At 45.9% G+C, this 25514-nt stretch overlaps 1 protein-coding gene across 1 annotated transcript in view; it reads left to right on the top strand.

The window, feature by feature from the left end:
- Positions 1-23957, top strand: part of ISY1 (ISY1 spliceosome associated protein) — a 41366-nt gene extending 17409 nt beyond the window's left edge. Inside the window, exons 8-11 of the mRNA XM_088482489.1 lie at positions 2256-2378; positions 10641-10753; positions 18436-18522; positions 23752-23957. Coding sequence (XP_088338615.1) covers positions 2256-2378; positions 10641-10753; positions 18436-18522; positions 23752-23859 — 431 coding nt within the window. The 3' untranslated portion in view covers positions 23860-23957. The remainder of the gene's footprint in view (positions 1-2255; positions 2379-10640; positions 10754-18435; positions 18523-23751) is intronic.
- The last annotated feature ends 1557 nt before the right edge of the window (positions 23958-25514 follow it).

Below are 25514 nucleotides of genomic sequence, written 5' to 3'. Positions count from 1 at the left end.
CATCTTACATGAATGAAATGGCCAAGCATTAATACAGTATTACAATGTGAGACTGTGCTGTATTATAGCTATGCTCTATATAACAAAATCAGAGAATGTTAGTTCCCTATATAACAATACATGTTAAGCAACCTAACTCGCACCAGTCTTCAGTCCTTGTCAGCCCTACACTGCATACAAATATGAATATACATTTCTGTGCAATAAATATAAATAAATAATGCTGACTTGGCACAGAAACCTTAAAAACAAATCTACTACATAAATACCTACAGTAAAATTTGAGTGCAAAATAGTGACCACTTTATATTAGCAAATTAAATCGCATTATTCTTCCTTATTGTTTCCCATTATTTAAAGTGTAATAACATAACCAGATCTGCTCCCTCCCCGCCCCCCCATCATTTAAAATAAGATCCCATTTTTGTCCAAACCCATCTCCCTTATTAAAAAGTATACCTAAAATCTGACCACATTCTTCCTCATCAAAAATCATACCCTGGATCTGACCCTCCACCCTCTCCCAAATCTGCAAACTCTCCCTCCTAAAGATCATTGTGCAACACCTCCCTGCTTCCTTTTTAAAAAAATATTATAACACATCTCACCCTCCTCCTCCTTTCTCCCTCTTTAAGGGGCTTATTTACCACAATCCACATCCTAAAATATGATGTAATTTGTAATGCGGTAATGTTCTATAAATTGCCACTTGCGTTCACCATTCTAGAGGTGCCGGGACAGAGCTGTCCCTGCTATTGGTTAGAAGCAAAGTGATAGCTACTGCTATCTCTTTGCTTACAGCCATTGACCTGACAAGCAGTCGCCCGTAGCTATCGGTTACAAGCGCTAAGCGTCAGATGGCCCAGAGGCAGGCAGAAGATGCTGCCTGGCCACTCTGATTGTATTTATAAAGACAATTGGTGTGACTGGGGAGCGCCCTATGTCTGCATCCCGTCCGCCAGCAATATGTTCACAAAATTGTATCCACCTGAGGCCCCCAACCCCCCCCCCCCCCCCCTGCCAATATTCCAGAGCATAGAGTAGCTTTAATATAGTGTTAGCTTTAATATAGTGTACAGTTTGAAATAATAAAAATATCTGAGTTCTGGGGATCCTAAGAGAGAGATGGATGGATAGATATATTTAGAGAGAGATATCTATCTCTTACCATAGTAGAGTAATAGTCCAATCTATAGCTAATCAATGTTTGTATAGTATCTTATTACATGCTTATATACTTTAGCTTATGCTAAACTTTGTTTTTTTTTTAATTGACATTCTGTATTAAGTATGAGTGTTTTATGGATAGTGTAGTTTATAATTATGCCTTTTCATCACAAGTATGGTGCCGTTTTGTAGGAATTAAGTTTAAGGAATTTAGCAATCTTCTCAATGGCTGCTGAGGTTTATATATTGTACGGTTTTATATAGTTTCTGTTCAGTGATGCTAGAATCAATTGTGTGAGTGATGCCGCTCATTGAAAGTGAATTGATAGGCCGACTGCTCAAGTTTTAGTAATGGCAGAGTTGACGATGGGTTCACTTTAAAGTTTGCTTGTTGTGAAGCCTTGAAAATGGGTTGGGTATGTTTTGCTGGCGGTCAGGATGCCGCTGGTCAGAATACCGACAGTGGCATCCCAACAGTCAGTGTCCCGTCACCCATGGTAAGTATACTAGCACTAACCCTCCCTCCCCGGTGCCTAAACCTAACACCCCACCCCACGCCTAAATCTAACCTCCCCCATTTCCCGCACCCTAAACCTAACCCTCCCCCCTTAGTGCCTAACCCTCCCCTAACTGCTGATACTTTCCTTCGGGATGGCGGCGATCAGAATACTGGTGCAGGGATCCCGCCGCTGTCGAGATTTAGACAGTCTGCAACTCGCACGCTGGGATGCTGAGAACATTCCCTAGTACAGCATGTTTGCTCTAATACTTTCTGAATAAAGATTAATTGCACTATGCAGCTAGTAATCATAATTGGGACTAACCAACTGAAATTTTGTAACTGAGTAATCTTAACGTGCAAATGTGTAACCGTTAAACTTTAGCTTTGTAATTTGGAAGAAAGAAATTTCATATGCAAGTTCTTATTTATGCAGATTACGGCACAACTACAGTTAGTAGCATGTTTACATTAAATGTACTATATTACCAGCGCTCACTTTCCACAGTAAAATCTAGGTTTGGGAAGTAATTCTCTCTGTAGAATTGCTAATTTGTCTGATTTACTTGGATGAATTTTTTTATCCTAGCTGTTCCTCCACCACGAAAGACCCGTGCTGAGCTGATGAAAGAGATTGATGCTGAATATTATGGATACAGGGATGAAGATGATGGTGTATTAGTACCATTGGAGCAGGAGGAAGAGAAAAGAGGTAAGTGTCCTATGAATTCCTATTGATCTTTATACCCTAATGTCGCTATTTAGCGTTGCGTACGCACAAGAAATAATTGCTTTCCAGACTGATTGTGGTTCCAAAGCACAAAAAGATGATATTCACATAAAAGCATATAGTTACACGTCTTGATCTATAACACAATTAGCGCAAAGGTTATACAAAATACAAGGTACAGTCGATACATACGCATGCGGTCTGGATCCAGATTTCCCGGCATCAACTATGAAACTTCCGCCAACAGGAAGAAAGATGACTAACTACCAGATCTAGAGTGCTTGCATATGTACCCTTGCAGAGATAGGCAATATAGTAGAACAAGTTGGCATGATCCCATTGGTTCTTCTTCCTGGTTCTTCTGTTACTATACAGTTCATAGATCAGTTTGTATTGTAATAGTTCAACCCTCCAACAGCACTTTGTGTGCGTTTTCCCGCCAAAGAACAAGTCTAAACTGGCTAATAAACATTACATTACAGAGTACATTTCATTGCAAGTTATGGATCATAGAGAGATAGGCAAACGCATGTTGCGATTTCCTTGCCGATGGAACCGGGAGTCTGCAAATAAACAGTGGTTTAGAATGACACCAAACATGGTCTGCTTATCATGTACTGAACCTTAGATACCAAATATATGTATTTCACAATAGACTTGATAACGTATAAAACCTCTAATATTAACCTTAATGCTTAGGGAACCTTTTTATAAGTTTTGGTATGTGTAAGGATATTGCGTGTAGTCGCTAATATGCGTGGTGCGTTTTATGTGCAGAGTGTTTTAATAAACAGCGCAACTGTGCGCTGTGCATCTTGTATATTATATGTATGATTTAATGTGCGTATGGGGTATGGTAGGACTTTTAACACTATGCGGTAGCAATGCAGTCGCACGATGCTAATAGCATATTAGCGTCGCACACAATGGTTTCATGCTGACGACGCAAGATGGCGTCAGGGGCAACATAAAATGGCGTCGCCCGATATTAACTTGAGATCTGGTCTCAGCCAATCATCCGGCTTCGACAGTCCAGTCACTTCAAGCACCTAATGTGTCATTTATAATGGCTGTATATTGTTGATGTCCACATTTCCTTTTCACCACAAGTGTTTGTCTCCTGTTGTCGGAGCACTGTGCTCGCTTTGCCTAGTCAGAAAATAATCCGTATAAAGCTTGCAAGGCCAATTCGAAATAAGCAATAAAGGGCCTGATTCAGAGCCGTTCGCTATTTGCGGTCGTTCGTTCAAAAACAAGGGGTGGCTATTCAAATGATCCGTTCGCAAAATGCAGTCTGTTCACACCTCTAAGTCTGAACGAGCGAGCAAAACATACGCTCGTTTATTTGTTAAAAGCGCCCCCTGGCACCATACGTCATGTCCGCTATTTATTAGATTAATCGAGTACATCGTACAGTGTATGAACTGCTCGCTATTCTTGTGGTTGGTTTTTTCAACCGCTAGCAGTTCTGAGTTAAAAAAAACCAAGTGACGTGGTCAATGACGCTGCTGTATTAATTATGCACTCCCTTAAAACGCCCGTTTTGACCTTTAAGCACGCCTGCGTTCGAATTCCACTCCCCCGTTTACAAGCACCTTCCCCTGTTACCACCCACATACGCCTCATTCTGTCACTCAAAATAGCAGGCACTCGCTATATAGCGTACAAACGATTTTCGGCCGCACTGACTGGTTCGCGCATGCGTACTAAAAACCGTACGCATGCGCAGATGTGCGAACATCGCTCTGAACGAGCGTACGGCCGCTAGCGAGCGGCTCTGAATGAGGGCCAAAGTCAGGTGTATTACTTATCTTTGATTAGAAAATGTGAACTACAACGCCAAATGTATGGTGCGCTTTCTTGTACCCCCACATTCAACCTAGCTCAGAGCGACTCCTCAAGGAGGATCTTGTTTGTGTTTTGCAGCCATTAGCAAAGAGGATGGAATACTGCATGAAGGGGTACAGTATAAAGTGTAATTTCTACTTCAGGGTCCATAGGGTATCCACAGGATACCTTGGGGTATAGGTGTGACGTCAGTCGCAGGGCACCAAAGAGTTAAGCTTTCAGCCTCCCAGGATGCACTAGGTCCCCCTCCTATACCCCGCCCCCGGGCCAAGGCACCTCAGTTTAGTTTGGTGCCCGGCCGGAGTCGGGTGCACCTGTTGGAGTGGGGGCTAGAAGAGCCCCTGAAGCTTATTCTTCATGCAGCTGTGGCTGCACAACTGGATGAACAGCATGGACAGTCAGTCATGACGTCCATGCTGTCTTCCCTACACCCCGCCGGTACCAGAACGCCGGTACTGATCCGGGGATGCTGGTGGGCGTCTGGGGTCACAGCTAGCGGTGACCCCAGATGCTCCGGACCATGGCCGGATTCAAGGGGGACAGAGGTAAGCAGCGGGGTCCCGCGGTGGGTCCCCGCTGATCACATGGTCCTAAGTCCCCAGGCAGGGGGCTCCCTGGGGACTGGCTGCAGCGTGGAGCCAGGCGACCAACCTGCGCTTCCACTACCCCCTGGGACAGCGGACCGCAGCAGAGCGGTAGCGCTGCGGCGTCCCAGGGGTTAAATGCATGCCAGGGGAGCGCGCCTTCCCTGTCTCACAGCCGGCGCCTCCCCCGCTGCACACAGCCCTCTCTGCACTGTGCTGACTGGTCCTGTGTCAGCGCTCCTCCCCCAGGCCAGCCTCCTCTCTGCTCCTCGGCGGCCATCTTCTCCAGAACGCATGGTGAACGCTGCTGGAAGCGCTGGACGGAAGCATCGTGGTCTGGGTCCCCCCGCATACCTCTCCTCCGCTGTGGTCAGGTCTGTGTATGCAGCGCTGTGTCCTACCAGGCCCTGTGTCTGTGTAGTTGAGTGAATAGCGCTGTTAGTGCAGGAATTGTTATTTTTCTGCATTGTATGTGACTGTGCTAGCGCTGCTGCCTGTAATCTTTTCTTCTCTAAACTGTCAGCTTTATTACTGTCCCTGTTCTTTCTGCTAAAGCCCTTGCGGTGCGGTGCGGTGCTGCAGGGTGGTCTCTCGCCTATTTAATACTTAATTGGTGAGAGAGGTCACATACGTGGTGCCATCATGTCTGAAAGTGATTTTCCCCTCCGGCTACAGTGTACCACGTGCAAAGTACCGTTAGCGGAGGGGGAGGGTAGCGCGGAGGGCCTTTGCCGGCAGTGTTTGTCCATGGCGCGGCCTATTACGGTTACAGCACCGGTACAGGAGCCGCCCTGGGCTTGTTTCGCTCAGGCGTTAACAGCTTTAGTGGGCCAGTTAGCTCCGCAGCCCGCGTTTACTCTGATGGGTTTGTCCCAGCAGTCTGTGGTGTCGTCACCCATGCAGGGGTTCCCACGACAATTGGTGGTACCCCACAGTCTCCCTATTTCCCCGCTCCCGGGTTCTCAGGAGCCAGTGTGGGTTAACTCCCTGACGAGTTCTGTACAGCACTTGTCGGATGTGTTGCAAGGGGAGTCTGTGATGCGGTCTCATAAAAGGCCGGTGGCGTCTCTGTCCGCTCCTTATGAGGATGACGAAGGGACGTCTGATGATGGGGAGATTCTAGATCCTTACGATCAGGAACCTCTCCATACTAAGGACGCTGATGCTAAGTCCAAAGTATATATTCCTGGACTTATTCGGGCGGTCCGCACAGCCTTGGTGATTGAGGACGAAGTTCCCCCAGCGGCTAAATCTAAGTATGCCTTTTTCAAAGATGTGAAGGGCGATGCCACAGTCTTTCCTCTTTCGGGTCAGTTGGTGGACCATTTAGAGGAGGCGTGGAAACAACCTGGCAAAAGATACCAGCCGCAGAGACGCCTGGCGGTGGCTTATCCGTTCGCGGATAATTATTTTGCGAAGTGGGAATCCCCTCCACAGGTGGATTCTCACATGACCCGTCTTGTCCGTAGTGCCACATTGCCGATGCCATCCATGTCCTCCCTTAAGGATGCTACGGACCGCAAGGTAGAAATCTGCCTGAAGTCCGCTTATTCCCTTGCAGGGGGGGCAGCACGGCCGGCTATGGCCATTTGCTGGGTTGCCAGAGCGATGGAGCGCTGGGCGGATTCATTAGAGGCTTCTTTTGAATCCGACTGTCCGGCCGATCAGGCGGAGTTGATTGGCAATCTCCGTGATTCGGCCACCTACATCAACGAGGCGGCTCTAGACATTAGTACTCTGGTGTCTAGAATTTCTTCAGCAGCGGTAGCTGCTCGTCGCACCTTGTGGCTGCGATCCTGGAAGGCGGACGCAGATTCCAAGAAAGGTCTGGAAGCGTTGCCGTTTACCGGAGAAGTTCTCTTCGGTCCGGATCTGGATAAGATTGTGGCCACGCTGGCGGCAGCCAAATCTACCTGTCTCCCGTCGGCCGCTGCTCCTTCTGGTTCGGGACCATCGTCCTTTCGGTCATCTAGGGCCCAGGGCAGGCCCAAACCACAGTCGTTTCCTCGACAGGCTGGCCCTAAGAAATCGGTCAAGCCCCGGAAGCAGGCATGGAGTACCAGACGTCCGGCCCCCAAGCCAGATGACAAGCCTGCGGCCTGACGGTCCGGGCCTCCCTTTGGGGGATCCCAGGGTGGGAGGCCGCCTGCTACAGTTCGCCCAGTGTTGGTCGACCACTACGACAGACACTTGGGTTCTGGAGGTGGTTTCCCTCGGATACGCCCTCTCCTTCCGGCACAGACCCCCGGCTCGCTTCTTCACCACGGGTCTCCCATCAGACCGGAACAAGGCTACGGAGCTGCGGAAGGTATTGCACACTATGCTCCAGGCTGGAGTTATAGTGGCGGTTCCATTCTCCCAGAGGGGCCAGGGTTTCTATTCAAATCTATTTTTGGTACAGAAACCCAATGGGTCATATCGTCCGATTCTCAACCTCAAAGCACTCAACAAGTCTTTGCGGGTCCCGAAGTTTCGGATGGAGACCCTACGGTCCATCATTCTGGCGCTGGAACCTGGGGACTACTTGGTGTCATTGGACATACAGGACGCTTACCTGCATGTCCCTATTCTTTGGCGCCATCAACAGTTCCTCAGGTTTGCAATCAGCAGCGACCACTTCCAGTTTCGGGCGTTACCTTTTGGCCTGGCAACAGCACCACGTGTTTTCACCAAGGTGATGGCGGTCATGGCGGCTTCTCTGCGGCTGCAGGGAGTCCGCATGTTGCCGTATTTGGACGACCTGTTATTGGTGGCAGGATCTCCAGAGCTCCTGTTACGCCACTTGGACCTGACCATTGCACTGCTGCAACGGCACGGCTGGCTAATCAACTGGCAGAAGTCCGCTCTAATCCCGTCTCGGAGGATTCTGCATCTTGGAGCCTTATTGGACTCGGGACAGCAAAGGATCTTCGTGACGGAGGACAAGATCTCTGCTTTACAGTCAAGGGTGCGCAGTTGTCTGCACAGCCGCCGGGTGTCCTTACACTCGGCGATGAGGTTACTGGGCTCCATGGTGTCGGTGTTCGACATGGTGGAATACGCCCAGTTTCACTCCAGACCTCTGCAGCACCTGATCCTGTCCAAGTGGAACGGGCTGACTCAGTCTCTGAAGTCCCAGACGATTGTGCTCACCCAGGAGGTTCGCCTGTCCCTTACGTGGTGGTTACAGACGACCCACCTCAACAAGGGACGTCCGTTCTGGGTTCCAAATTGGGTCCTGTTGACAACGGACGCCAGTCTTCGGGGCTGGGGAGCAGTTTCGGGTCCACACTTGTTCCAGGGCAGGTGGACGCCGACAGAAGCGGAGCTTCCAATAAATATCTTGGAACTCCGTGCGGTCTTCAATGCTCTCCAGCAGGCACAGCGGTTTCTCCAGGGTCGCCCGGTGCAGGTCCAGTCGGACAACGCTACCACCGTGGCCTACATAAACAGGCAAGGAGGAACTCGCAGTCGGGCGGCTCTCGTAGAGGTCTCTCGGATCCTGGTTTGGGCGGAGCGCAATCTTCCGGCCATATCAGCGGTCTTCATCCCGGGAGTGCTCAATTGGGAGGCGGACTTTCTAAGTCGCCAGGACGTTCATCCGGGGGAATGGTCCCTGCACCCGGACGTTTTTCAACTACTGGTGGACAGGTGGGGTCTTCCAGAAATCGACCTCATGGCGTCCCGGCACAACAACAAGTTGCCGGTGTACGGGTCTCGCACAAGAGACGAAGGGGCGTCTCTGGTGGATGCTCTGTCCGTCCGGTGGACGTTCCGGTTCGCATACCTGTTCCCTCCGGTCTCCCTTCTTCCACGGGTAATCCGGAAATTCAAACAGGAAGGAGGGACGCTCCTGTTGATAGCTCCCGCGTGGCCCAGACGGCACTGGTTCTCAGACCTTCAGGGTCTGTCCGTGGACATTCCTCTGCGGTTGCCGCTACGACCGGACCTTCTGTCTCAGGGTCCTTGCCTTCACCCGGACCTGACTCGGCTGTCTTTGACGGCGTGGCTGTTGAGACGGCCATGCTGAGGTCCCGGGGGTTTTCCAGCTCTGTGGTGCGTACCATGTTACGAGCTCGGAAACCGTCTTCCGCGAGGATATACCATCGCGTGTGGCATACGTTCTTCCAGTGGTGTCGACCGAGAGGTTATGCACCGCGGGAGTTTCGTCTGTCTCGGATTCTCGCCTTCCTGCAAGCGGGACTAGATCATGGGCTTCGCCTTGCTTCTTTGAAGGTACAAGTTTCGGCCCTATCTGTCTGGTTTCACCGTAGGATTGCTACAATCCCGGATGTGCGCACCTTTATGCAGGGTGTTCTCCGCATTCAGCCGCCCTTTGTTCCACCTGTGGCGCCTTGGGATTTGGCTGTGGTCCTGAGGGCTCTCCAAGGACCGCCGTTTGAACCACTGGGCTCAGTGGATCTTAAATGGCTAACAGCTAAGACTGTTTTCCTTCTGGCCATTGCTTCGGCCAGACGTGTTTCTGAGTTAGGGGCTCTTTCTTGTAGACCCCCTTTCTTGGTTTTTTATGGGAACAGGGCAGTGCTCCGCACTCGGCCCGAGTTTCTTCCCAAAGTTGTTTCCCAGTTTCATATTAACGAGGAAATAGTTGTTCCGGCCTTTAACTCACCGGGTCTTTCCGTGGGTGAGGCCTCTTTGGATGTTGTGCGGGCCTTAAGGACTTATGTTGACCGCACTTCTTCGTTTAGGAAGTCGGACGCTTTGTTTGTCCTCTTTGGCTTCCGTAAAAAGGGTTGGCCTGCTTCAAAGCAAACTTTGGCAGCCTGGATCCGTATGGCTATTTCTGAAGCTTATCTTCATGAAGGCCTACCGGTCCCTCCTTCTCTGAAGGCTCATTCCACTAGGTCTGTGGGTCCTTCGTGGGCAGCTCGACGTGGTGCCTCGGCAGTTCAGATCTGCAAGGCTGCTACGTGGTCTTCTGTCCATACCTTCGTGAGGTATTACAGGTTTGACACCTTCGCCTCTCAGGATGCTTCCTTCGGGCGGCGGATTCTCCTTTCTGCACAGGAGCGTCCCCACCCTTAAAGGATACTGCTTTGGGACATCCCCAAGGTATCCTGTGGATACCCTATGGACCCTGAAGTAGAAAATATGAGATATGGTAAGAACTTACCCTTGTTATCTCTATTTCTACGAAGTCCATAGGGTTCCACAGGACTCCCGCCCTGTCGCACCTGTGCTGCAGATGGGCTTTGCTCTGGTCACCGGTTTTCCGTCTCCCTCTGGTGAGAATGTGATTCTTGTATGTGTCCAGATCTTTGTTCTCTCTCTTCCTTCTCCTCCTCCGGCCTATGGCTTGGTAACTAACTGAGGTGCCTTGGCCCGGGGGCGGGGTATAGGAGGGGGACCTAGTGCATCCTGGGAGGCTGAAAGCTTAACTCTTTGGTGCCCTGCGACTGACGTCACACCTATACCCCAAGGTATCCTGTGGAACCCTATGGACTTCGTAGAAATAGAGATAACAAGGGTAAGTTCTTACCATATCTCATATTTTTATAAATGTAATTATTACCCTGAGGCTCACTACACGGACTGCGTAGAAATATTGCAGGTCAGGGATCACTGATCCCGGTACTGACATATGTCTGCTGTTCACACCTTAAGCAAGTTTTTAGGCTATATTTGTAAGTTTTTAGGTCTGATCTGCTACATGTGAATACCGACAGCATGACAAGAGGTCAAGGTGCACAGCCAGGAGGATCTGGGTAATCCATACAGGGCGTTGCTCAAGATATCACCCTCTGCGAGAGCCCTTATCTGTCTCGGAATATCATTAAGGGTACATTCATTGACTCATGTGTCTTCTTTCCAGCAATTGCTGAGGCCATAGAGAAGTGGAAAACTGAGAAAGAAGCACAACTGGCAGCTGGAGGGAAGAATGAGGAGGAGGAAGAAGTGAATATCTATGCAGTGGCTGCTGATGAGGTAGGAGCAGTTTCTGAATAGGTGCAGAAATGATAACTAATTACAGCAGTATTCCTTTATGGTTATAGTGCAGATAAACCACACCTATTCAGAAGGGCAGATTTCTGGTAAGGTAACATGGCACCAAAGTGTGACATCGGCAAAAGCTATATAGTCTTCTGATGTAGCAGATGCCTAAGTCTGTTGTCTGTCTTGGTCCATGGCAGCCCTTGGCCTCTAGTATCGAGGTTCTGTTGGAAATTCTCACGCTAATGTAATACTAGCAAAATAAGTGAGACTCTCTTACAATAATGACCTCTTATGTGTGCTTAAGACGGACAGACAGACAGGGTCACACACAAACCTACACATCAGTGATCGTGCTGAGCCAAAAAAAATGTGGGTCCCAGGGACCTCAGTTTAAAAAAATTGGGGTCCAACCTGACCTTTTCTGGGTCCCATCTAAATTAAGGTTTTCTGTAAATCTAACAATTTAGCAGCTATATCCCATGAAGCATGTAGCAGATGACATTGGTCCTGGTAAGAAAAAAATAAACACATTGGCCCCCTCTTGAAGAAAAACACACACATTGGCCCCCCCACATGAAAAAAACCCCACACACATTGGCCCCCCCACATGAAAAAAACCCCACACACATTGGCCACCCCACATGAAAAAAACCCCACACACATTGGCCCCCCCACATGAAAAAAACCCCACATACATTGGCCCCCCCACATGAAAAAAACCCCACATACATTGGCCCCCCCACATGAAAAAAACCCCACACACATTGGCCCCCCCACATGAAAAAAACCCCACACACATTGGCCACCCCACATGAAAAACCCCCCACATACATTGGCCCCCCACATGAAAAAAAACCCACATACATTGGCCCCCCCACATGAAAAAAACCCCACACACATTGGCCCCCCCACATGAAAAAAAACGCACACACTTTGGATGCCCCACATGAAAAAAACACACACATTGGCCCTCCCACATGAAGAAAAACACAGACATTGGTTCAAATTCATTGCACTGCAGCGTGCCCTGCTGTGTCACTGCATCACAGGAACAGGAGGCGGCATGTAGCAGGGGCTGGGGCAGAGTCCCCCATGGGGGCTTGTAGTAATAATAATAAATTTATATATTAAAGAAAAAAAATTGTGGGCAGTGCTATACTGTTTACCAGTGCCCGGCAGCAGTGACCTCAGTTTGGCTACCTGTCATTACAGTGCGCCAGCTGCGGGGAGCTCTATCGGCTCTGCAGTACTTAGTACATCGGTGTGATGAGCAGTCTCTGGACCTTTCCTGCTCACCACACTGAGCTCCGCACGGCCACCACGCTGTAATGACAGGCAGCCAATCTGATGTCACTGCTAGGCTGCCTGTCACAAATGACACTCCATGCTGCCAGGCCGGCAAGTATGGACAGCCGCCCAGCAGCCGTTGGGTAAATCCCCCTCCCCTGGTGCAAACATGATAAGCAGGCCTCCCAAACCCTCCCGGCGGACGCACAGCGTGTACTTAAGCACCCTTGTACAGCCGCTCTACCTCTAGCCGGCCCAGAGCACCAGTCACCCGCTCATAATTAAGTCGCTGCCCGCCCGCTTACATTTACCAGGGGATGTCTTCACTCCGGGTGCAGGGGCAATCGTTGTCACGCTAGTCCCTGTGGTGCAGCAGCATAACACGAAGGGCGCTAAAGAGGTCCGTCTGATTGGCTGCCGGCAATAAAAAGCAATCATTTAAGGGGGAGGCAGGGATTGGCTGCTGCGGAGCACATCCTTGGGGACCCACCCATTCCATTCCTCGATACCGGGTAAAATACGATCACTCCACATGTATCCATACAGGCAGGGTCAAACGCAGACAATCCTCTTTACGGGCAGGGTCACACATACACACACACAGACAGGCAGGGTCACTCATAGATGCATGCATACAGGCAGGCAGTGTCACACATAGACACTAGACACACATATATATACACACAGGCAGGGTCTTACATACAGACAAGGGAGGGTCATACCTGCAGACAGAGGTTCTCACATAGGCACAGCCTGACAGACGGACTGAGGTACCTCCTTACGTTGATGTGGAACCAGCAGCTCCTTCCTCCATGCTGCCAGGGCATGCTGCTGTAGTACCACCCTCTGCTGGGGTCAGGGGAGCATGTGCTGAGCTCCACCAATCAGGGGTCAGCATAGTTCTATAGTGAGACTCCTCTGACCTCAGAGTCTCACCATTGAACAGCAGGATGGAAGGACTGTAGCTGCTGCTCTGTATCTCTCAACATCACCTGTCCCTTCACTAATGGAGTTCTCCCAAAATCTGCATGGCCCCAGAGACTAGGCTAGCTCTCTACAGCCTGATAAGTTTTGATAAACTGGTCTATGGTACAGAAAATCATGCTTCATTGTGACTGATACAAAGCAGGGTGTTCAGTCTTGCAAATATGGTTTTTAAAACCTAAATACATCAATTAAGGATATAGCTATAGCCATGGCCAAAAGTTTTGAGAATGTATTTGTTTTCACAAAGTCTGCTGCTTCAGTTTTTATGATGGCAATTTGCATATACTCCAGAATGTCATGAAGAGTGATCAGATGAATTGCAAAGTCCCTCTTTGCCATGACAATGAACTTAATCTCAAAAACATTTCCACTGCATTTTAGCCCTGCCACAACATGTCAGTGACTCTAATTAACACAGATGAGTGTTGATGAGGAAAAGTAACAGACTGGAAGCTTTAAAAGGAGGATGGAGCTAGAGATCATTGTTCTTCCTCTGTTAACCATGGTGGAACACGTGCAGTCATTGTTGCTTTGCACAAAATGGGCTTCACAGGCAAGGATATTGCTGCTAGTAAGATTGCGCCTTATCAACCATTTATCGGATCATCAAGAACTTCAAGGAGAGAGGTTCATTAGTTGTGAAGAAGGCTTCAGGGCGCCCAAGAACGTCCAGCAAGTGCAAGGATTGTCTCCTAAAGTTGATTCAGCTGCGGGATCGTTCACCACCAGTGCAGAGCTTGCCCAGGAATGGCAGCAGTCAGGTGTGAGTGCATCCTCACACACAGTGAGGCGAAGACTTTTGGAGGATGGCCAAAGGGGCAGTAAAGAAGCCACTTCTCTCCAGGAAAAACATCAGGGACAGACTGATATTCTGCAAAAGGTACAGTAAAGAAGCCACTTCTCTCCAGGAAAAACATCAGGGACAGACTGATATTCTGCAAAAGGTACAGGGATTGGACAGCTGAGGACTGGGCTAAAGTTATTTTTTCTGATGAATCCCCTTTCAGATTGTTTGGGGCATCTGGAAAAAAGCTTCTTCGGAGAAGATAAGGTGAGTGCTACCATCAGTCCTGTGTCATGCCAACAGTAAAGTATCCTGAGACCATTCATGTGTGAGGTTGCTTCTCAGCCAAGAGAGTGGGCTCACTCACAATTTTGCCTAACACAGCCATGAATAAAGAATGGTACCAAAATCTCCGCCAAGAGCAACTTCTCCCAACCATCCAAGAACAGTTTGGTGACAAACAATGCGTTTTCCAGCATGATGGAGCACCTTGCCATAAGGCAAAAGTGATAACTAAGTGGCTCGGGAACAGAACATCAAAATTTTGGCCAGGAAACTCCCCAGACCTTCATCCCGTTGAGAACTTGTGCTCAATCCCCAAGAGGCAGGTGGATAAACAAAAATCCACAAATTCTGACAAACTCCAAGCATTGATTAGGCAAGAATGGGTGGCCATCAGTCAGTATGTGGCCCAGAATTTGATTGACAGCATGCCAGGGCGAATTGCAGAGGTCTTGAAAAAGAAGGGTCAACACTGCAAATATTGACTCTGCATAAACTTAATGTAATTGTCAATAAAAGCCTTTGACACTTATGAAATGCTTGTAATGTTACTTCAGTATACCATAGTAACATCTGACAAAAAGGTCTAAAAACACTGAAGCTGCAAACTTTGTGAAAACCAATATTTGTGTCATTCTCAACTTTTGGCCATGGCTGTATATTAATATAATAAGAACATTGTGTCTTGTCTGTTTGTACCAAGTTGGCGCAAAAACTACTGAACTGATTTTCATGACAACCACATAATTTTGTAGTGGAAACTCCTAGAAATAACCTACACTTTTTCATCTTGATCAGTGAAGTTAAAGCTGAGAAATGACTGAAACATTTATTGACATCATCAATGCAAGAGATAGGAGTGGCACCATGAGCTCGGCCAGTAAGGGGAGGGGGAAAGGTGCTTTGGGCCCGCATTCACGTGAATAAGAGAGGCTACATAGCAGTCTGTGCACAGGGCACACAGTAACATTGGTATGAGTGGTGGGTGAAGGCACTGCTGCCACCAGTCTGTATAGCGCTGCTGGTCACGGGGGCAACTCCTGCGACACGGTCTCTATGCAAAGCAATGTAACTAGAACGCCTCAAATAAAATAAAGTTGTCAGAAGTGATTTCATTGTGGGCGAAACAGCGGCAACAGCTAGTTATTTAATAAATGCATATTTAATATACAAGCCCTCTTAAATTGTTAATAATGTTAGAATTCTTTTGCATTGCGTGAGAGGATGGATTGAGGCTACCTCCGACCATTTTCTCACAATCTACTCATACTAGTTATCTACACAAAGAGGACAGCTAGTTTTACTATCTCTCTGGCTGAAATAACATTTACCCCATCAATAAAGTAGTAGTAATAATGTGGAATGAAGAACAAAAAATTTTTAATCTCATGGCTGCCTCCTCCATGTGTTGGTGATACGTCCACTTTAAATGTTTTATTCAAATGAAGAAGAGAAAAGTGGTTAAATATAGACTCTCATTTATCAATTAAACTGTTTAGCTGAAGGGCTAGCCAGACGGTCTGAAGCAGCTGCAGGGGCGGTAATACAATTATGTAGCGCATGACAGGCAGCTGGCTGCTTTTTATATGTAATTAAGCATTAGGACATACAGGATATAATTTCTCCTATAGTAACTTTTTGCTTTTATGATGTGAGAATATAAGATGTAGCTGAAGAACCAATAATTGTTAGGGACCATAATGATACAGGCCTAATCTATAACTATGCCAGCCCTAACATACTGATGACATGGCTTATCACAACTGTCTATTTTGCTTATATACATCACCCACTGTAAATATGCAACTTACCTTATATCTGTGAAACAATCAGGTCACTCTAATGGGGGGGGGAACGACACATTTTATGTAAACTGATGCAAAGGTAATGACAACATAGCAAAAAATAAACTCTAACTCACAGCGACCAGACATTTTTCCGTTATATAAACTGCACTAGAATATTGGATTACTACCCTCAGACCACCCACCTGCCCGTCCACTTGCCCTACAGAGTCCCCTGCTCACAAGTATAGTTTTCTTAAATATCGACTGTTTGGGCACTTTATACTCCTTGTTATAATTGTATAAAACTGTATTTGCATGAAACCTCTGTCCAGCCAGAGGATACATTTCCCCAAGTGCAGATTACCCTGTTAATTGTATTCATTGACAGGTAGCCCAGAGATTTCATGTATTGTGAGCATGATACAGGTCTTATGACCTGGGTATTGTGTGATACAGGTCACGTGACAAGGGCAGAATGAGACTTGATTGTATGCTTGGAACAAGACGTACTAAGACCAACACAATTGTCATCAAAATGCTGCATGTTCTCATTCAATGTTTATACTCCCTGTTTGTTGGTCTGAGTTGTGCAATATCTAACTTTCATATATGTCCAATAGTTTTATTTTGGGAAACTGGTACAGTTCTATTTTTTTTTTTTTTTTTTTTTGTGTGTGTACTAGAACACTGATTTCTATTTAAAGAACAATTAATGTTACTCTTTAGAACGGATTTACCACTTTACAATAACTAAAGTCCCTTCCATAGGGCTCCCACAGTTAACTGATAACTCTTGTCAGTCTGTTGGGTTTTTAATGTTTAGGGATTAAGCACCTGCACCCTAATATATGGGACCTATCCACTAGGCGACCTGAAAGACTGAACATCTAGCGTTCAGACCTTCAGGTCGCCAAGGTGCGGTGCCCGCACTGAACGTCATTCAGTGAAGGAGCCCGACCTCCTATCTCTGAGCATGCCAAACCTGACGAGCGTCATCAGGTTGGCGGGAATGTTCAGTAGATAGTCGGGGACGGCAAGGTCCCAGCGTGCACGTGCATCACTGGTCCTTGCCGGCTATCCATTACCCGACTTTTTGAACAATGCAACCAAAACCTCCTGGTTTTGGTCGGATTGTTCACAAAGTCGGGTAATGGATAAGTCCCTTAACTATTTGGGGAATTCAAGCCAGCCAATTGGTGGTGGTTGGATCCTGTTGAAGGGGATCTGTATTTCTCTTCTCCTTTCAAGGCAGCAAAGTAGATGAAGTGCTTTCTGGTGCAGGTTCCCTCAATTGAAGTCTATATTTCTTATAAAAAAAAAAACTTAGCCCGTTTCCTGTCAGGAGTTCAAATAAGGAAAAAGTGCTTGGCACTCTGCAAGGTATAAAATGTGCTATTTTTACCCCAAGATTTGGGATTTCAATCATCAGAAACATTTTAGGCATAAACTGTCTGAAGAAGCGAGCAGCTGTCCCATGAAACGCTAACAAAAGTTTATGCAGAATTGATGTATTATGAATCGCATGGTTCTCAGGACCCCACACAATTCACATTTTCTAGGTCACGTAGCAGCTGTGCTCAGGTGCATTCGTTACTCACTGACACATTTTAAGAGATCTATATGTAGAACTAATTATTTAACTTGTGATTCTTTGAGGAGACCTGGAAGACATGCACTGTGTGGGGTCCTGACTAATGGTGGCCATACACGCTACAGTTATCGGGGCGATCTGCCTGATATCAGCGGATCGCCCCGATAATTGTAGCGTGCGGGGGGGGGCGAACGAGGGTTAAATATTGCTCGGTCGGGCATGCCGGATTGTCCAGCATGCCCGTCCGATGCGATATTTACCGGTAAACTGTCGGCTGCATCGGGCAGTGTATGCCCAGCCGCGGCCGACAGACAGACATTTCCTGTGTTCCTTCCTACGGAAGGAACAGGGAAATGTCTCCTCCCCCGAGGGCAGAGCGCGGATGTCTGGCTGATACACTGTGAGAGAAATCTCAGTGTATGCCGGCGACATCTGCGGCTGGCAGGCTGCCAGATAAAATGTCTGTCGGTCTGACAGACATTTTATCTGGCCGTGTATGCCCAGCATAAGTTTGAAAACTGTACTGTATCAGATTGTCACCTTTTTAAGACACAGATATGATTGAATTTATGATCCATGATGAATCCTTAATAAATACTATTTTGTTTTTTAAAAAATATCATAAACTCTTCAATTGGGGGGGACCTGCAGCAGAGAGGACTTTGTACATTGTATGGTTTTCAAGCCTTGGCAGGATCTGGGTTGTTGCTTTTAAGGACGTGTACACCAGATATCTCTCCATATTGTGGTGAGAAGGGCCACAGATGAATCTCTGGAAGCCAATGTGTAGCCTTCAAGAGAACTAAAAACTGTAGTTTTAAGTTTTGTTGCAAATAATTGGTCTTCCTATATTGTATTAAGGCTTGCACTAATTCTAGTGCAAGTTGTCATTTCTGGAAAACTTTAAACCATTTTGTACCCAATAATGACCAGTATGGCATTTTGTACCTTCCAGTCTGGAGAAGACAGTGACAGTGAGAAGGAAAGAGAAGAGGGACAGCAGAAATTTATTGCCCATGTTCCGGTACCTTCACAAAAAGAGGTAATGCATAGTCAAAAAGTGCAAGATAACCACGTTACCTGAGAAATAATGTAAAAGCTATTACCTCCTCCACCATGAAAGATAAGTTTGCCTGCCCCTCTGTATGGGTACGAAAGAACTAAGGGGAGCAATGCTATAGGTATAAATCCAATGTAAAATGTGTGTATTTGAGAATTGCTGTAGGTAAATATCCTTGATAAAAACTTCAAACATAAATCAATGTTAGAAACATCCATCTTCCCAAAAGTAATAGCACTTTATAAAGAGGACCTGTAAGAATCCTATACTGAGAATATCTTAGTAGCAGATGTTTTTCGAACAATAGTAATATACATCATATGCTCCCAGTATGCCCTATTTGTATAATATAGCTTAACACAGCAAATCGAAGTCCTATTCAGAAGTATATCAAGTCTTTTTTAGGAGTAATGGTGCATATACACGGTCAGATTTTCCTTCAGATCTGTACAATAACTATTTTAAAAATCGTTCATATCTGAAGGAAAATCTGACATGTTTGTCAGATGAACGATGAACGTTCCCGTTTGTTAGATAACGATATCTGACATCTGATGTGTTTGCAATCAGATCTGGACGATTCCGTTAATTTTAATAGTCAAAAATCGTTCAGTCATTCATCTGACATATGGTGCATACACACGGTCAGATTCTTCTTCAGATCTGAACGATACCGATTTTAAAAATCGTTCATATCTCAAGGAAAATCTGACGTGTGGAACGATGCGCGTTCCCGTTTGTCAGATAACGGTGTCTGACATCTGATGTGTTTGCAGTCAGTTTTGGACGATTTCCATTCATTTTAATAGTGTAAAAAATCGTTCAATCGTTCATCTGACTGTGTGTATGCACCTTCAGTGCGAACTGATGAATACGTATACCAGACCAATTTAACAAAAATGTTCTGGGATAGTTACAAGATCTTTATACAGATGTAGTTGCGCTAAAAAGCCCCTCTTGCTGCGCCAGGTCCCGTGAGACTCTGCCAGCGCTGGGCTTCTTATTAGTCAAAATGCGTCTGTCGCGATGCATCTAGGATGCAGTGCCAGACTGCTGATTTGATATGCGACAATCTGAATAAAAAAAGCCACCATTGTAGCATTTCGTATACAAAGTTCCGTTGTGCTTCATATCAAATTGATCAGCACAATCTGCTGGTACATCCTAGTCGCATCACATTGCGACTTAGGGGCATATTCAATTAGGTGCGAAAAGTCCTGTACTTTTCGCATGCCGGACTTTTTGCCAGCATCGCTGGTTTTCCATGCGAAAAAGTATCGCGCTAATCCCCGTATTCAATTAGAAATCGACGAAAATGGGACCCGGCATATTCGGACCTGGCAAAGTGCTGTCAGATTTGGGGAAATCCGCCTGACACCCCCCCAAAAGATGCACTGACATTGGGGATCACTATAGATACCCCCAAATAGGCCTGCTGAAGGTATTTGGGGTGCTTAAATGGTCTCAATAGCTGCTAATTAGCGTCTTTGCACAAGTGGTGAAGAATAGCATTTTGAAGGGTTTTGGTGAAAATAATACCCCTTTTACACCGGAGCTAAAACCCGGGTTTTTGAAGGGTTAACCCGGGCAGCTCCCTGGTGTAAAAGGGGAGAGAGTTGGATCGCCGGGTCGAGTGACCCGGCAATCCAACCCAGGTAACTAGCAGGGCTTAACACGGGCGTAACCCGTGAAACCCTGCTGTGAGAACAGCGCACTCCGGGTCACGATGACCTGGAGTGCGCTGCTAGCCAGCCGATTGGTCCGGCTACAGTGGCGCTTGGAGATGACGTCATCTCCAAGCGACCACTTTCACTCTGCAAAAGCCGGGTCTATGTAGACCCAACTGCGGTGTGAGCGGCGCTGATTCGGGAATATCCCGAGTCGGCGCCGGCAAAATTCCGGGTCTGATCCGCATAGGAACTTTGTTCCAACTCCGGGTCAGACCCGGAATTTAGGTGGAAAAGGGGAATAAGTTGTCCCAGCAAATTTGGGGTACATGAAAATGGGTGCTAGCATATTTTAAAAAACTTTAAAAAATCCACCTGCTAACTTAAAAACACTTGGGGCGTACTTGGGGACCCCCCTGGAGTCTCTTTCGCTAGTTTTTAAGTTTGTCCCCCAACGTTGTACTTTTTCGCCCCCCTTTTTTCAGTCATTTTTTGGAGTGTTAAATGTTTTGTTAAAAGTTTACCTTTTGGGGGGCTGTCCCAAGGGTGCAGGGTGGTTCCCGCAAGTTTGCGCCCCAATTCTGCACTTTGTTTCGACAGCTTTCATAGGCAAATCTTTTTCGCCTATTCCAATGCATTGACTTTCCACACCGGCGAAAAGTCTTTGGAATTGAATACGGGGATAAGTTTTCACCTGGCGAAATGAAGTCACCGGTGATACTTTTCCGCTGAAACTGCCTTTCCACATTTAATTGAATACGGCCCTTAGCTGCATTTTCGTCAAGACACCTGATTTCTACCAGAGTAGCATGGGACTTAGCGGCTCACTCACGTCAGGCAAGTCGCGCTGCGCAACTTATTGAGGCTAGATGTATGAGGACACATCTCTAACGAAGAACGATATATAGCAGACCAAGTCAGCCAGATGCTGACAAGGAGCCTATAACTGTGCCAATAAATAAGGGATTCACATTGATAATGAAAATGTCATGCTGCTGTTCAGGAACCAGTGATACAGCGAAGAAACCCACTAGCATGCCCCCCGCATGCACTTTGCTCCTGATCCCAGTGTGTTGTCATTGGAAGAAGTATGGGCAGCAGAATGCAAGTCTACCGATATATCCTGGCATTACGATTACAGTGAAGTGGGTTCAATAAGGGAGGTCTAAGCTGCAATGTGACAAGGATACATGCTGTGGCCTACAGCAGCATGTACATCCTCCTTGCAGCAATTTGTGGATATGTCATAGCCTCATGTTGAAATTGGACATTTCATGAAATAGCTAGTTAAACCGGGAACACACTGGAGCAATGTCTGTCCAACATGCCGTTTCATAACTACAACATGCCGTTTCATAACTACATATTGCCTGCCTCACTCAGTGTGTACCGGCTATTGCGCGTGGTAGCTAGCACCTGTAGCCAGGTTTGATGTGCTGCACATCAAACCTAGTGATATAGCTAGCGTCCAGTGCATTGTTACTGAATGACGTACCTGTGATTGTTACATCGTTCATTGAAGTCTTCCAGTGTGGATGCACAGTCACTGTTCAGGGCAATCGTAATGATGTCGGTACGAATGCCCGTCGCTCCAGTGTGTACCCAGCCTTAGTCCATAAAATGTCTAACTGCAGCATAAGGCTACAACCGATTCCAACACCAAATACCATAAACAAAAAATATTCTTGAACAAATGTAGGTGTCTATAGCACTGTCCTACGTTGTTCTTTTTCTTTGTGCGTAATAAGTGGGATGATAGCAGTCTTCCCAGACAACTGCTGAGGCTCTGTACACCATAAGTGCCTTATTTATAGGGGTTTGTTTATTTGTGTAGACCTTTTGTCCTCTTTAGTCTGTTTAATCTGCATGCGAATTGGAGATTGTTTTGTGAATTGATAGTGTTTTTCTATTTAGACAGTGGAAACATTTAGTTTTTTGTTTTTTTTGTCCTAAACGTTGCTCAGGCTTTTATTTTCAGGAGCTCTGCTGATAACCTTGTTCTTTATCATTTTTTTTTTTATTTTTTTTTTACATAAAGGATTTAATGGATAATCTGCACACTTTTTTTTATTGCATTATTTTTGGCAGTTCATTAGTGATTTGCTATGTAAATATTTGCTCTGTTAATACTTTGCTTTAGGAAAATATATTACTAAACCGAATTTGTTTTGTAGCAAACTGATCCCACCATATTTTTTAACCCTTTACTTGGGCATATGTTTTTATTCACTTTTTTTTCCTCCCATTTTTTATGATTTCTTTTTTTTTTTTAAAGAAATTAACATTGTTCAACTGCTAATGCATCCCCGGGGCTATCCAATTAGCCCTGAAAGCTAGCCTGGCGCCAGCACTTATCGGGGGCTTTTTTGGGGGGGACCTGATATGTCCCAAAAATTAATGCCTGAAAAGTAGTGTTTTTTTTTTTTTTCGCCACTGCGATGACAAAAACACATAGGTCCGTGAACTTATCACGGAACCTCTGTGTTTTCGGATGAAAAATCCTATTTGTTCGGCCGAACAAATAGGATACAGGAATTATTTAAAAAGACAGAAGTTGTCGGCGAAAAATATATTGGGGCTAATTGGATATCGGCCTTAGGCGGTGGTGTATGACTTATTTGTGTGTGTGGTTTTTTTTTTTTATCGTTTTTTTTAAATACCATTTAATCCTTAATATATAATTAAAATGGATGAGGAATTTGGTGGAGTTATGTGATTTTTATTTATTTAATTTTTGGACAATTTATCAGATATTAGGCCAAATTAACATAACTAGTGTGTGTAGAGCTCCACCTACCACAATTGGTGACCCAAAAATATTGAAATCCATTAACAATTGCAGTTGAACACTGTCAGTTGCAACTGACAATGGTGTGTCCGTGGTCATTGAGTGAATGCAATAATGGAGCCCAAAGAGAGTTGGGTTAAGTCAGTGCTGAATGGTTCGGTCTGTCCATTTTGTCCACCAATTTGTAGCCACATTGGCTACACATTCAGCAATTTAGTGATCAGCCTGAATGCCCAGATCTGAACAGCCATTTAAAGCTGGGTACATACTTGTGATATATCGTTCATCGATCAAATGATATATCGACAAGTGCGTCAGCAGTTGTGTACACCCTTATATGCATGTGAGCACAGCCGATGCAGATATATCTGTATGTCTGGCTGTGTGTATGGACAACCTGCCAATCACCCGTACACTGGCTGCAGGGTCGGCCAACACTGACATTACAACTGGGCGGGCAAATTTAACGAGCAGCTGATTGGTAAGTGTGTGTAGCTTACAAATTGGTGACAATCTAAGTGTATACACAGCATTAATCCTGTAGGCACAATAGAAGTACAGTAGCAATCAGTTAGGATTTTGACGTTACAGCTGTTTTTTTTTTCACATTTTCTTTTGTTTTTTTTTCTCATTGCCAGATTTATTTTATATTGTTTTTGGACTATATTTGAGGCTATACAACTGCGTTATGTTGTTTTCTAACAATCTCTGGTTTCCTTGTTTGTGACACTTATCCACTTCTTTCCTTTTATACAGATTGAAGAAGCTCTAATACGACGAAAAAAAATGGAACTGCTCCAGAAATATGCCAGCGAGGCACTGATGGCTCAAAGTGAAGATGCTAAACGCCTGTTAGGCATATAGAACTGTAAATAGATGCAACAACCTGCAGGTCCTTGTAAATTGTTTTTATACATTTTGTACATAAATTCAATAGACAAATATAGATTGATTTTGTATTACTTAGTGTTGCCGTTTTTTCTCTATAGCAACCTCATATAAAAAAAAAATATATATTTTGGCATGATTGTCAGGTCACATGACTTTGGGGATTTCATGGTTTTAGTTGCACAGCATATTATGAACTATATGCAAATGTAGTGTGGCACTGCTGTATATGAGCTAAAAAAGTAAGTGACAAGTTCATGTGTGAAAAGTAGCCATGCATAACCTTCTTCCCTAGTCATACAGCTCCTTTCCCTCACCCCAGCAACATCTTGTTGCAGTAAGAAGCATTCACCCTCCGCTGTAGCCCCGTGTCCAGATACCATCGCTACATTTCACGGTAGCCTTCATGATTATCTCAGGAGTAGCTGGTTTTCCTTTCAACATCCCTTAGCTGCTGACTGCTCCCATAGCCAATCACTGACCGACCCCTTGTCTTCTGCATTTCCCCCTGCAATCTCCACCACTAAACCATCAGTTCTTCAAGGACCTGTCTAAAACCCCTCTGCCACACAGCTTCATTAGTTTATACAATCAGGTGCTGCCTTCATGATGTTGAAGTGAATTATCCTGCCCAGCTCTGGTGACTTGCCAAATTTCCTCCCACACCTGCTAGCTGTTGGTGTTGCTTTGGACTGCAGGCACCAGTAAGTCTTTTCCACAGTCCTCTGCTAATCCAGTACCTACAACCTATGCAGCTAGATCACGGGTGCAGACAGGTGGGGAAAGTCACAGGAGATGAGCAGCATACATGCGTTAAGGTGGTGCACCGTGGTAATATGTAATAAAGTTTGTGTAATGGGGTGTTAGGTCAGTGAAAAAAAACACTTGTAGGTTGATTGGGTGAGGTGAGCTACTGTAGGATAGGGAAGGATGGGGGGGGGGGGGGCAAACATGGAGGAAATTACTGTGCGTGTGGGGTATTTTAAATGGAAAGTGAAGATATGTGTTTGAAGTACTTCTGTTTATTACTAAACAACCGAGTTATTTTCATAAGAAGGAAACTAAATTTGGCAAAGGAATGCTTGAGTAACCTCTTTAGCATAAACAGAAGTGCGCACCGACAATAAAAGGACTGTTCCAATGTTACCGGGTGGGCCTTGTTTGTCTAATCAGTGCTTTAGGCTCTTAGGGTATTAGCATGTGATAAAAGAGGGAGATACGCCAATAAACAACATCTTTTGAAGGGTTGATGTAATGGTGGCTTCTGGGATTCTCAGAATGGAGGTTGTTCTACCTGTCTGGACCATAAAGCAAAAATAGTTTCTGCACTTTATTTGTTAAGTCTGATTGGAACATGTCAGCATAAGGGAACAGGGTATTCATTTGTTCCCAAACGCCGTCTTCAGGACCCCTAACAGTCCCGGTTTTAATGATAGCCATGCTTGAGGTCAGGTAGCTTAATTAGTACCTGAACCACTTTGATTTAACCATCAAACACAGATATCCTTAAAACCAGGACTTTGGTGTGCCGTGAGGACTGTTTGGGAACCACTGTGGCATTATGTATTTAATTTGACAGTATATAAAAGGTTGCATTGGGTAGCTCAGATGACCTGTTATCTAATGCTGGT

Source organism: Taudactylus pleione, unplaced genomic scaffold (assembly GCF_031769625.1).
Source record: "Taudactylus pleione unplaced genomic scaffold, aTauple2 ptg000289l, whole genome shotgun sequence".
NCBI lineage: Eukaryota > Metazoa > Chordata > Amphibia > Anura > Myobatrachidae > Taudactylus > Taudactylus pleione.
This window is presented reverse-complemented; position numbering and strand designations above follow the sequence as displayed.